Below are 14,586 nucleotides of genomic sequence, written 5' to 3' on the forward strand. Positions count from 1 at the left end.
TACGTAAAATGGGGATAATGACAGAACCTCCGTCAAGGTTGTTGTGAGGGTGAAAACAATACGTGTAAAGTCCTGGAGCACTGCGGGCACACAGTGCCTACACAGTATTTTTACTGACTCATTTCTCTTGCTTGAGTGACTTAGCACTTTTGGTAAGGCACATGCCACCTAGAGCACTATTACATACTGTGCCATTTTAAAAAACAATTTTATCCCCTCTCCTGAATCATGACAGACACTGTCATTTCTTTCAGCTTAAACAGCAAATAAACCTCTTCAGTCCCATTTCCCTTTAGCAACTACTCTACTTCATTGGTTCCCTCTTACAGCAGAATTGCTTCAGGGCTTTCTGTATTTGCTGCCCCGATTTTTCTCCCTCCCTTTTCCCTTACGCCCATCATCCAGGTGGGTTGACCCCATCATTCCAGTGAAGCTGCTCATTCAGAGTCACCAGTGACTTCTCTTGCTAAATCCACTTGTCAGTTCATCTTAAATCTCAGTTGAACTCTTCTTGAAGCCATTTTTTTCTTTGGCTTTTGGACCCCACAGTCTTCTGGTCCTCTTCTCTGCTTCTGTTGTTTTTGTCATCTCTCCACCTCTTTTGTTGGAGTCCCTAGAACTCAGTCCTTGGAGCTCTCCTTCATCTGCATACTCCCTTTATAATCTCATCTAGCTGCCTGGATTTAAATTCCATCTGTTTGGTGGTGACTTTCAAAAGTCTAGCCCAGACCTCTCCTCTCAGCTTAAGATTTCTGTGGCCAGCAGCCTGCTAGACATTTCTACTTGGATGCTTAGTAGACCTCTCCAACCGCTAACACTCCCCAATCTGAATTGCTCTGTTCTCAGCCTTTACTCTGTGTCATGTCCTAGTGGAAACACCATTCTTTCCGTTGCTCAGGCCAAAAACCTTGAAGTGATCCTTGACTCTTCCCGTTATGTCACTTGTGTCCTGACTCTGTAAATGTCCTGTGGCATTACTGCAGAATACATAAAGAATCTGCTTCTCACGCCTTCGTCACTACCGGTGGTCCAACCTGCATTGCTGTTTCTTGATTAGATTCTTCCAGTACCCTCCAAACTCCTCTCTCTTTTTCTACCTGTGCTCTTCCTCCACCCCCCATTCTCAATTCACCTGTCAGTGATCCTAACATATTTCAGATCCAGTCACTCCCGCGTGAAGAAAAAGCCCCTGTAGTTTTTCACGAGGCCCTGTTCAGTCTGGCTTTCCCTTAGGTTTTTCCCATCCAGTCTGCTTGAGCCACAGCAACCTCCTTGCTATTTATTACACACACCATGGGTACTTGTGCCCCCAGTGCCTTTACAAAACACATTGTTTGCTTTGATTAGAGTGTTCTTCCCTAATCATTTGCAAGATTCATTTCCTTCTACAATCTTTGTTCATAAATTACCTTCTCAGGCCTTCCATGGTCATCCTATTCAGATGTGACCTCTCAGCATTGCTCATCCTCTTCCTGCTTTATTTTTCTCTGGATACTTACTGTCTTTTGCCAGGATTTCACAGATTCAGATATTTGAAGAACTCCAGACTTCACTGAGCATTCATCTAAGGTTTGTTTTTTTTTTTGTTTTTTTTTTGTTTTGTTTTTTTAAGTTTATTTTGAGAGAGAGAGAGTGGGGGAAGGGCAGAGAGAGAGGGACAGAATCCCAAGCAGGGTCAGTGCTGTCAGCTCAGAGCCCCACAAGGGGCTCAAACCCACGAACTGTGAGATCATGACCTGAGCTGAGATCAAGAGTCAAACGCTTACCCCACTGAGCCACCCAGGCACCCCTAAGGTTTTTCTTTAAAGGCAAAGGATCTAGTGCATCAAGAAAAAGTATGGGCAGACATTAGGGACTTGGGAGACCCCAGGCATATATAAGCTCCCCATGTCGTCGTATCCACACAGTAGCCCCTGGATTGAACACCAACATCTGTGCAAAAGGTCCCAGGAGATCTTTTATACCCCTCTGGTCACATAGTCAAGCCACGCTTCAAACCTGGTTGTGCAGATTGAAAACCATCAGTAAATAAACGGCCCCAGCTAAAGGCTCCCCAGAGAAGAGCCTAGAGTTTTCTGTCTAGTTGTAAATTAACTCAATCCAATCCACCTTCTAAAATGCAATAGAACTTCTTATTTTGTTTTCATTTATTGGCTACACACACGTGCGCACACACACACTTGGCGTGCACACACAATTGTACTCCTGGGGGACAGAGTTTGTAGCTGTTTTCAGTGTATTCTCAGTTCCTATAGTGCTGGACACATAATGGGTGCTCAGTAAATAGATGCCAAACAAATTATTAAATAGAGCTTTTCTCTAATTATGTAACTGTACTATAAGAGCCTTGTTGAGCAACAATTAAAAAAAAATCTGTAGTATCCCTCTTGGTTCCGGGACCATTATCAGCCAATGGTAAACATTCAGTAGTAAAGTGATCTTTAGAGGCCCACCCACTTCACATTACCATTTCAGAGAGCCTCCTGAATCTTACACCCAAGTGCCTAAGAATGATTTGAGCCATATAATAAATACTTCAAGCCTCTGAAAGAAGAGATTTTTGTTTTTAACTATTTTACTGAAGTATAGCACCCATAGGTGTTAAATTATTTTTTCTTCTGCAGTTTGACAGACTTTTTCAGTGATCTGGAACATTTCGGCAGGAGGTAATACAGTTTTGCTTAGGGCCTATATAGTACAATTCTGAAATTTTAATGTAAGTCACTAGAAAAATACGATTTTTTAATCAGTGTTTTGTGAGACAAAACTGTACTTATATTTCCAAGTTTTTTGTTGTAATAGAAAGCATTTCTTTTTTTCTTTTTTTTTTTTTTTAATGTTTATTATTTTTGACAGAGAGACAGAGAGCAAGCAGGGGAGGGGCAGAGAGAGGGAGACACAGAATCTGAAACAGGCTCCAGACTCTGAGCTGTCAGCACAGAGCCCGATATGGGGCTCGAACTCACACACTGCAAGATCATGACTTTCAGCTGAAGTCAGCCACTTAACTGAGCCACCCAGTCACCCCTAGAAAGCATTTCTTAATTGTAGCACATTTATATTTACATGATAGGAATAAGCAACATGTTTGTGATTTACTCTGTTTTAATACAGGTACGCCGTTTCAGAGAAAGCAGGCAAAAAAACACTAATGAAGAAGATGATGAAGTTCGAGAGGTAATTCCTGCTGTAAATTCTTGTGCTTATATGTCAATTTAAGTTAGAATGACTAGTAGGTTTGTTTATAGAGGAATCAGTCCACAGGACCGAGGTTTGATTGATGGACTGAGCAGGGATTGGCCGAGGATAGCTGCCTTTGATTTACACCAGCTCACCCTACCAGTATTCTGCTTGCTCACATTCCCTTTTTTCCCTTTTGCTCTCCTCTAAAACTGATTTAATTGTGTGGGGGCAGGGGACATATGCAACAAGAGCCCTTATTAATCAAAATAATACATAATTGTGATCAGAACATCTTAACCATTGTAAGATGAAATCTAACCCTACCGAGCTGGTATTATTTTGGGTAAAAAGGAAGAAACATAGGGTCTTGCTAGCAGTATTACCATAGGTAAATACACAGTGTCCTCTGGGCTTTCTAAAATGTTGAAATGGGCTTGATCACCATCAATGCTGTCTTTCTCAATCTGCAGTTTAGGAACTTCTGGTTAACGACCATTTACTTAAACTTTGGGCCTCTATGTGGTACTTGGTGAATTCACTATTGAAACATGTTTTTCTATTTTCCCATTTGTCCCTCGTGTTTTATGGTTGCTATGTAGTATTTAAAGGTTATCTTATAACTGATTTACTATTGGGACTTTGTCTTGATTGCTTTCATCCGTATCTGTTACAACCTTGCCGTCCTATTGGCGTTAGCAGTACAGATGTGGAAAGCATGTGGTTCGTGTCCACCAGAGATTCACTTTAGTAGGTGAGGCAGATGTATGTAGAAAGAAAATTGTTAAACGTTATCATGACCGGAAGTGTCATCCTCACTGAATTAATACAACTATCCTGCTAGTCCATTGTCATTTTCCTAATCAGAACTGCCCCTGACAGGTGGTGAGATGGAAGGTGCGGAAGCACTTGACACATCCCTCATATTAACTTTTACAAACTCCACTGTTTTCTCAGGTACAAGCAAAAAGGAATTAATGGAAACCCCACCCCCCCACCCCCATCACCACCACCTTTAAATATTTTTTGCCTTGTTTTAAGCACACTCCTTAGGTAAAAGTCAATACCTGGGATACTAAAAAGGAAAAGAACCCTGCCTAAGGAGATGGGGACTCTGAATTTCCTTTTTTTGTCCTCTGAAAAGGAGTCCGTTTAGTGGTTGATCTAGTGATGACTACTAGGTAATACGACACAGCCTTTAATGTGAAGCAATTTTAGATCCTGACATAGGAAAGATTAGTTATCAGATAATTCTTCAGTACCATCTCTAAAGGCCGTTAGATAGAATTTTTTCTTTTTTAAATGCAGTTTCTAAGTCTACGTCTGATTTACTTCAATATCTGTCATACCATACTGGCTACTTTACATTTTAAGCTGGTCCAGTAATGCACCTTATGTGGAATATTAAGGAGTAGGAAAGTAACATTTTTGGTGTTATTGTGGTTTTTTTCTTTCTGTCTTCCTATAAAAGTTTGATGACCTGAGCTTATGGTAGGGGGAGTTGCCCCCCCCCCCAAATTATATCCCAGTTCATTAGAATATGTAGTAATGTGAAGTGTAATAACTCACTTAGTAAACTTTCTTTAGATATGCAAAGATAATCTTCTAAATGCCTAGTTTTGTGAGTTTCACTGGCCTCTTCGCGTTGTAAAAGTTAGCACCATCTCCATCGTGCAATACGGGAGATTTTACAACATCAACTAATGTTACTAGCAGTAGGGCCAATACTGACTACAGGCTTTTCCTACCTCCTGCCTTTCATTAATAGCCTACAGTAATTGATCAGAGAACTAAAAGCTACCACCATCCACTAAATTTCACATTCAACACTCCCGATGTCAGAGTCACTTCTACATGAATGTAGGAAAAAACAGAACACATTGCCTACTTTGTGTTATTCTTTGCTGCTTTCAAGGAGAAAGGGCAAATGGGATTTATGAAATTTTTATTGATTGAGTTTTCTCTAGGTGTATCACACTATTTCAGTTTCCATTTCACAAATGAGACTGAGACCACAGTAAAGGTTACCTGGTGGGGTGAAATTTTACCTTCAAGTCTAGACTTTTCCACCATACCACATCCTATCACAACTCTGTATCATCATGACATTAATACAACTCATGGCAAGTGAATGGCTAAAAATATAAAATTTCTCAAAGTTTTTGATGTGCAGCACATGAAAATCACTGTTCCTAGAAAGCACAGGTATAACTGCTTTACCGTTTACAAGATGGTTTTGGGGAGCTAAGAAGAGGAAGCTATAGATTAGGGATCCCTTACCACATTTATGCTTGTATTCACCTACAGAGTTCCGTTCAAGTAGAAAAGAGTTTGCTAAGTAGCAAGAGTGAATGCTACAGGAAAGAAATGACTCCTGATTCTTGGATTGTGTAAACTTAACTAACCGTTTTAATTTAACAGGTTACGGAAGTATTTCTGGGCACATCCTTTGTGTTTGGAGCCACTAAATTCAGCTTTTCATTAACCTTTTAAAGAATAAGAGTGAATATTTTATACAAGGAAGGTAATAGTGGACATGACAGATTGCATTTGGGAATTTTTCAGAAGAAAGCGCTTTTAAGTTTTGATTTTTCAGCTATATTTTAAGACATTAGCAGGTAATCGGGGTTTCCTAAGTAATTTGTTAGCATTGCCATAGGATGTTACAAATGGTCTTCATTCAACATACTGCTTAGGCTTTGTAATGGAGTTTGAGACTTTCCCAAGCTATCACCTCCAGCCGTGGGGGTTAGCTTAAATTATTTAAACAAACAGACAAAAGCATTAGTCCTTCCAAGAGGCTTTAAAGGCTCTTGTGCACATTGGAAAGCTCTCAAGTATTTTCTTTAAATATAAGTTCACATTTAAATAAAAGGCCAAACAGTGGATATTTGAGGCTTTGCAGGCCATCTATGCTCTTTGCCACATATTCTTCTCTGTGTAGGTGGTGGCTGTTTTTTTTTTTTTTTTTAACAATCCTTTAAAAATGTAAAATCTATTTTTTTTTTAATTTAAATTTTTTTTTTTCAACGTTTTTAATTTATTTTTGGGACAGAGAGAGACAGAGCATGAACGGGGGAGGGGCAGAGAGAGAGGGAGACACAGAATCTGAAGCAGGTTCCAGGCTCTGAGCTGTCAGCACAGGGCCCCACACGGGGGCTCGAATTCATGAACCATGAGATCATGACCTGAGCCAAAGTCCGTCATTTAACTTACTGAGCACCCAGGTGCCCCACTACACCTTTTGATCTTTACAAATCTGAAGGGTGAGAAATTGTCTCTTGCTGTTGTTTTTAATCCGTACTGCTTTTGTTACCAGTGACTCTGAGTGGTTTTGGGTTTATAAATTACTTATATGAGACACCTGGTCATGTTCTTGGCCCCAAAATTTTTGTTTTGTTTTTGTGCCAAGGGCGTTGGTCTCTCTCACATGAAAGTGTGCACACACTCTTTGTGTGGTGAGGGGATAGCATATTTAGGGTATTTGTCATGCAAAAGAAGGGTTTTGGGGTTTGTTCAAATCCAGAATGGGTGATGAATTAAGTGCTTTTTTGACCCATGTGTAGATAAACATGTGGGACTTTTCCTCCTTTGTTCTATTTATTGATTTGATAAATTATATTAAAACATATCCTATTATCGCCCCATCCTTGTTATCACTTTGTGAGCCCCCTGATAATGGGTATACCTGATACGGTTTTTCCGTATGTTCCTGGATTCTCTTTGTTCACTTTAATATTCATAAGTCAGATCCTGTAATTTTCTTTTGTGCATGCAGTCCTTTGTCACTTTTTCAGTACCAATGTTATGCTGCTTTACAAAAATAAATTGGAAGCTTTCTTTATGCTCTGGTACTATGGGAATAGCAGTGGAACGGTCTGTTCTTTGAAGATTTGATAGACTTTACCTGTGAAACTTTCTGGCTGTGGTCCTTTTCAGAGGTGTTGTTCCTTTAATAGTTTTCTCAGATTTTTCTTTGATATTAGTCTGTTGAGACTGTGTACCTGTTCTTGGATCCATTTAGGTCATTTATTTTTCCAGTTACTTAGGATTGAAGAGTATTTGTCAGGATTCTTGAATTTTCTGTCGATCTTTTTTCCCTCCACTTTCATTTCTAATGGTGTATATTTGTCTTCCTTCTTGTTAAGTTAGTGATTTTTATCAATATGGTTTTGCCCCAGAGGACCAGTTTTTAAATTTGCTAATTTGAATGATTTTTGCTTAAAATGTGTTTGTTTATGATTGTACCATCATTGTTTTTTTATTTTTATACAAACAAATTAAAAAAATTTTTTTTTAATTTTTTAATGTTTATTTATTTTTGAGAGATTGAGACAGAGCATGAGCGGGGGAGGGCCAGAGAGAGGGAGACACAGAATAAGAAGCAGGCTCCAGGCTCTGAGCTGTCAGCACAGAGCCCGAGGCAGGGCTCAAACCACAAACTGTGAGAACCTGACCTGAGCCGAAGTCAGACGGACACCCAATTGGCTGAGCTACCCAGGCGCCTCCCCCCACAAATTTTTTTAACGATCATTTATTTTGAGAGAGAGGGACAGAAAGAGACAGAGCACAAGTGGAGGGGTAGGGTAGAGAGAGAGGGAGACACAGAATCCAAAGCAGGCTCTGAGCTGTCAGGACAGAGCCTGACATGGGGCTTGAACTCACTAGCCCTGAGATCATGACCTGAGCTGAAATGGGGCACTCAACCAACTGAGTCACCCAGGCCACCCCTCATTATTGATTTCTAATAGTTTCCTGTGGATGGGTTTTATTTGTCTAAACTTTTTGGATGCCAGATCTCCTTATTTGCATTTATTCTTTTTTAATAGGTTGTAGGCTTTCTTTGCAAACACGGCTTTATTTGTTTCATATGTTTTGTACATAGTATTTTTATTATTTTCTAGATTTCTACAATTTTAGTTTTGAGGTTTTGAGGCAAGTGTTTTTGCTTTATTGTAAGTAACTCCTAATTGTATTCATGGTGATTAGGCAATATAATAATACTGTTAATTATTTAGAACTTAACTGATATTTTTCTTAACACCCTATGATATATTAGCTAAACATTTCAGGAGGTCTTGCGAAGAAGTATATTACTTATTTTCAGAGTATAGAGTTCAACATGTATCAATTAGACCTGTCTTATTATTTATGTAATTTAGATCTCCTTTTTCCTTTTAAGTCTACTTTAAAAAAAAGTGCAAGTTCTATGTTCTGTGTCACCACAAATACTAAATTAGCCAATACTGAACCATATTGCTGCTAGGAGAAAATACAGGATTAGGTTCCTGCCAACTACTGGTTCCATTTTTGTCAGCTGATCAGTACATAACCTTTTTATCTGTGTTTCTGTTTAAAGACATCTTAATTAATATATATATTGTAATTCACTAACATTGAACTTAGAACCAGCGGCCCCGTAACTCATACCTGAATGCAGCTTATCTAACGACATGTATGTCATCTGTAAGGCACGCCGCAGCCTGCTTGCACTTGGGAGCACTAGACAGCACTTGAGCAGTACAACGAATCACCAACCAAAAGCACAAAAGTGTGGAAAAACATGGCACTAAATATGCCACCAAAAGGACACCTGTTTAAAGTGTGCGAGCAGAAACAAGCAGGCAGGGTGTCCCGTTGTTCATCTTCGTCGGGGAACACGTGTGTCAGGAGACTCAGCATTTTTGCCACTCTGCGCAGGTCCACAGATGACTGCAGAAGTGTCAGGAGGATCGTTCTGGGGGTTGCCAATATAGAATCCGGGAATAATGAGGATTCGCCATACTTCATCTATGACAAGAAAAATGAGTTGAAATCTTTTTCTATTATTTTTTCTTTATATTTTTTGTTGTGTTCCCTGAAGGTTTTTTTGTTTTGTTTTGTTTTGTTTTTTACATAGTAATTCAGTGTCAAGTCCTTTCGTGTAGTGAATTAGCTGTTATCTCCCTTAAGCTAAGGTCGTCCATCATCATCCTGAAGGTGGATGATCTCCCACAGCCCACTTTACTCCTACTTCTGCCCTGCCTGCTTTGTTCTCATCTCCTCATTTAGACCCCTCTCCGCTTACTTTATGGTATCATAGAGCACTTAGAAATGTTCTAGCCACCTGTTCTTAGACTGAGGATTTTCTTTTTCTTTTTTTTTTTTTAATTTTTTTTTTTCAACGTTTTTTATTTATTTTTGGGACAGAGAGAGACAGAGCATGAACAGGGGAGGGGCAGAGAGAGAGGGAGACGCAGAATCGGAAACAGGCTCCAGGCTCCGAGCCATCAGCCCCAGAGCCTGACGCGGGGCTCGAACTCACGGACGGCGAGATCGTGACCTGGCTGAAGTCGGACGCTTAACCGACTGCGCCACCCAGGCGCCCCTAGACTGAGGATTTTCTATTCCAAGCAAGAGAGACTACAGTCATGGTCCCTTGAGACCTATAGATCCATTTTAGAGAGCTCTATGTTCCCTGACACTCTTCTCAGCCTTGTTCCTCAAACAGGTCAGATCTTTGTTATATCTGATAACTCTTTTTCAGAGAGTTTGTGTTTTGAAGTTGGAGCTATTTCTTATTTCATTGAAAGTGTATTGTGTCTTGTTTCTGTTCTCCTTGTTACCTTTTGATTGGTTTAAGGGAAGAGCTCAGGACAGCATTGCTTTTATTTTACCCTATTTTTAATCAGAAAATCTGTTCATTTCAGAGTTAAAATATTTCACTAAACCTCACACTTGTCTTTTTAGACAGTTTCTTCCCAAGTTAAAATTTGCATTTTCTCGGTCTTAAGCTTTTTATTCTTCTCCTGCTTGACATTTTTATAGCATGATTAGTGAAACAGAATGGTGTAGGCAGTTTGACAATATTAAATGTTATCTCAATGACCAGACTAATGACTTAGGATGCTGCATTGTCTGTTAATGTGTACTTTCCCTTCTCTCCCTCTCAGGCTATTACTAGGGCCAGAGCCCTCAGATCTCAGTCCGAGGACTCTGCTTCCGCCTTTAGTGCTGAGGACCTTATGAGTATAGATCTGGCAGAACAGATGGCTGATGACTCTGATGATGACATCACAGCAGCAGCCAACAAAGGAAGAGGCCGAGGAAGAGGCCGACGGGGAAGAGGGCAGAGTTCAGCCTCGAGAGGAGGGTCTCAGAGAGGAAGAGGTTAGCCCCGAGTACTGTCTTTCACACACATTCAGACTTGGCAGTTAAATGGGAAACACAAGATTGTGTTCCTATCATCAGAATTTAAGTGATGCAGTCCTTTAAAACTTTGCTTTTGTAATACATAAAGTCCATCTTTTATGTAGTTCTGATATGTGTGTTTTACATAAATATTAATGGCCATGTGCACATAGGTTTTAATTTCTCTTCACTTTTTTTTTTTGAACTTCACTATGTTTCTCACACAGTACCTTTTGGATACATTTAATATCCTATTTACTCTCACATGTATCAGGTAATAGGCAAATACGAGCTGCTAAGGAAAATGGCTGCCTAATGACCATTGGCAGCAGAAACAAACTCCAGGTCATAAAGATTATTATTTCTGTTACTATTGTAAGATACAAATGCCTGCATTTTTATAAAGTAGCTTCATAAAGTGTGTGCAGAAAGAAAACTACCCTAAAACAATTTGATTTTTTTTTTTTTTAATTAAAAAAAATTTTTTTTAATGTTTATTTTTGAGAGAGAGAGACAGAGAGACAGAGCGTGAGCCCGGGACGGGAAGAGAGAGGAGACACAGAATCTGGAGCAGGTTCCAGGCTGTCAGCACAGAGCCGGATGTGGCGCTTGAACTCACAAACTGTGAGATCATGACCTGAGCCAAAGTCAGACGCTTAAACAACTAAGCCACCCAGGCGCCCAAAACAACTTGATCTCTTAAAGCAGTCATTGACATTAATTGCCATCAGTGTAGTAATGTGTCACTGTTTCCCTTAAATAATTCAAATAATGGAAAATTGGCCATCCACTGGCTTTCTGATGCATTATATAAATCATTTCTAGGAATATTTTTGAATTGTTTTCATTAAATATTTATCTGTAGGAATTTTAATCTGGTAAAATATTTTAGTTAAAAATTTCCAGGGAGAGAAATCCTCATCCTCTAATGATAATTTATTTTCATTATCCTTAAATTTACAAAGTATTTCCTTAAATTTTGATTGGAACAGTATAAACCAAATGTGATAGAAGTATATAGTCTTTGAAAATTGATTAGCCTAGGTGTTTCTTGCTATATATGTCTTTGACTTTTTATGCATAAACTATGTTTTGACATAACTATTTACATTTCATTTTGGCATTGTTTTTTTAAAAACGTGGCTATTGACGGTATTGTATACTGACTGCTCACTATTCTAACAGGAGGCAGTAGTCTGGATACTTCTACTCGAAGCAGAAGTTCAAAGGCTGCTGTGTCAACATCTAGAAATATGTCTATTATAGATGGTGAGTATGGACTTCAGATGATCATCTAGCAGTTATTTATAAATGTCAACATAGGAAGACCTAGGAATCTGCCATTAGTAAACCTCATCGGTCTGTGTTGCCATCATTGGGGGGAGTCAAAAGGATTATTAGGATTACAGGATAAATTATTCTTTTAAAGGTCTTTGCCATTCATCAGAGCTGTTGAAAAGGGTGAGCCTTAAAAATTATTTTTTATAATCCCTTACTTTTGACAAATTTATTTCCTGTTTATAGAGGGATCATGAAGACCTAGAAAAGTGAGTCAGTTGGTCAGTGTATCAGCAATGATCAAAAGAGAAAGAGCTGCTGCTTAATATATTGTTTACTTTCTTATGCTGCTTTGGTCTGACTCTACTGTTAGCACAGGGAAGTCATGTAATCTGTATTTAAGAGAAATTATGGTTAGGATTCTTTAAGCTAATTTTGTATATGTGTTATAGTCTAAAATTTGACCTCAACCTAAGGGGACCTATTTTTAATAATAGTATAAAAATATAATAAGCTGTTTTTAAATTTTGAGATCACTCTAAGTTGTTTGTTTAAAAAAGTAACATTGTTTGGGGTTTTTTCTTAATGTTTGTTTGTTTGTTTGTTTGTTTATTTATTTATTTATTTATTTATTTATTTATTTAGAGAGAGAACCCGCAAGTAGGAGAGGGGCAGAGAGAAGGAGAGAGAGAATCCCTAGCAGACCGCATGCTGGCAGCTCAGAGCCTGACATGGGGCTCAAACCCATGAACCGTGAGATCATGACCTGAGCCAAAATTAACGGACTGAGTCACCCAGGGGCTCCTAAAAGTAACATTGTTAAAACATGTGGTTATATATTTTTGTTTACCTAGCATTCATAAAATGCATATGTAGCCATATGCATTTTATTTATGTTATCTATTATTGAGGTTAATTATTGTCTCATTCATAGCTAGGATTAATTTTAGACAGATTGGAGAGTTGGACTAAATCTTACACGATGAAATTTATCAAATGTAAATGTAAACTGCATATATGTTCAAAAGGACGGCTGTATAAAGAGTTGTGAGGGGCGCCTGGGTGGCGCAGTCGGTTAAGCGTCCGACTTCAGCCAGGTCACGATCTCGCGGTCCGTGAGTTCGAGCCCCACGTCGGGCTCTGGGCTGATGGCTCGGAGCCTGGAGCCTGTTTCCGATTCTGTGTCTCCCTCTCTCTGCCCCTCCCCCGTTCATGCTCTGTCTGTCTCTCTCTGTCCCAAAAATAAATAAAAAACGTTAAAAAAAAAAAAATTAAAAAAAAAAAAAAAAAGAGTTGTGAGAGGTATGTGAGTTTAACCACATACTTAAGTAAAAAAAACTAAGGTCAGTAAGAATGTGCAGGTCCTCCTAACTGTCCATGTTTAACGGTATTTTAACAATATTAATAGAAGTAGTGCCTCTTTGCAGCAAGGATGTTCTCCCTCTGTACTTACTTTTGGAACCGTGTTTCAAGAGGGATATCAACTACATATGATCATTCAGAAGAAAAACCATGTAATGGGAAAAATGGTAGAAGGAACTTGAGATATCTAACTTGGGAAGAATTTAGGTCTTTATATAAATTCAACTCTGTCCTGTGAAAGATAGAATACGTTTGATTTGTATAGTCCCAAAGGCAGTGGTGTTAAATATTTTTGAGTTATGGATTCTTAAGAATCTGATGAGAGCTGTGTCTCTTCTCCTTAAGTAGGTGCTCAAGTGCAGGTGCACTCATTTTCAAAGGATTCTGGGACTTCCATGAAGTTCATCCATGAGCTCCAATAAGGATAGATTGGAAAGGCTAGAAGCTTACAGATTTAAGTTTATTATCTGATAAAATGGACCCAGAAGACTTAAGAATATTTCACCTACTCCCTCATCTTACAGGTGGGGGAGCTCAGCTAAGCAATTTGTACTAGGTTGATAAAACCACTAACAATAATTCTCAAAATAGCTGATATTTATGAGAGAGTTACTGCATGCTTCTCAACAGCTCTCTGGTTAGATACTGACATTATCTCTCTTTTATAGAAAAGGGAACTGAGGCTTTGAAAAGATAGGCAACTTACCCACAGTCTCACAACTGGGAAATTTTAGAACTTGGATTAATCCCACATTCCCTAGACTCTAGACTCCAGAACCAGCAGTTAGTCACTACTTGACCTTTGAACCACACCAGTTTAAGCTGTGTAGGTCCACTTATATGTGTGTGTGTGGTTTTTTTTTCTTCGATAAATTCAGTACTATAAATGTATTTTCCCTTCCACGTGATATTCTTAATAACATTATCTTTTCTCTAGTTTACTTTGTTGTAAGAATACAGTATATAATACAATGTGAAAAATAAGTGTTAACCAACTGTTTATGTTGTCAGTAAGCCTTCCAATAAATAGTAGGCCATTAGTAGTTAAGTTTTGGGGGAGTCAGAAGTTACGTGGGGATTTTGGATTGTGCAGGAGTCAGTGCCCCTAACCCCTGAGTTGTTCAAAAGTCAGTTGTACCACTGGTTTCCAGAACAAGGTAAGATTAGATACCTACCTACTAGTTCTCAATAGAACAGTCTTTGCATTATACAGAGTAACCTATCTAATGTGAAGATAGAGTCAACTGCCCCAGAAGGAAGTGAATTATGACACTGTCAGAGGAAGTTTTCCACATTATTGGATGGCAACTGACATTGGAGGAAGGATACAAACATTAGATCAAGTAAATGACTCTTAACCTTCTTATCGAAAGTTCGGTTGCTATATTTTTCCTCAGTGATTATTCAGTACTTGAGTAGAGCTAGCTGAGATCTTTGCCTTTACTCCAAAAGCATGCTGTCTTTGTTGCCATTTAGGAAATGGCATCCAAAAAGGTGCTCTTGCATTCTTGGCAGGACTGAGATAAAGCCGAGAAGGAGAAAAATCAAAATGAGCAGCATAGAAAGGATGTAGGCTGAGTTCAACAAGTCAGTCAC

The 14,586-nt window shown here is 38.9% G+C and overlaps 1 protein-coding gene across 6 annotated transcripts in view; it reads left to right on the top strand.

Moving 5' to 3' along the window:
• The window catches only part of MRE11 (MRE11 homolog, double strand break repair nuclease), a 74,666-nt gene that overhangs the window by 40,520 nt on the left and 19,560 nt on the right, over positions 1 to 14,586 (top strand). For all 6 annotated transcript variants that reach the window (XM_058687445.1, XM_058687444.1, XM_058687442.1 and 3 more), the window contains 3 exons: positions 3,115 to 3,177; positions 10,113 to 10,329; positions 11,536 to 11,619. In XM_058687445.1, coding sequence (XP_058543428.1) covers positions 3,115 to 3,177; positions 10,113 to 10,329; positions 11,536 to 11,619 — 364 coding nt within the window. The remainder of the gene's footprint in view (positions 1 to 3,114; positions 3,178 to 10,112; positions 10,330 to 11,535; positions 11,620 to 14,586) is intronic.

The sequence above is a fragment of the Neofelis nebulosa genome, chromosome 10 (assembly GCF_028018385.1).
Source record: "Neofelis nebulosa isolate mNeoNeb1 chromosome 10, mNeoNeb1.pri, whole genome shotgun sequence".
Classification (NCBI taxonomy): domain Eukaryota; kingdom Metazoa; phylum Chordata; class Mammalia; order Carnivora; family Felidae; genus Neofelis; species Neofelis nebulosa.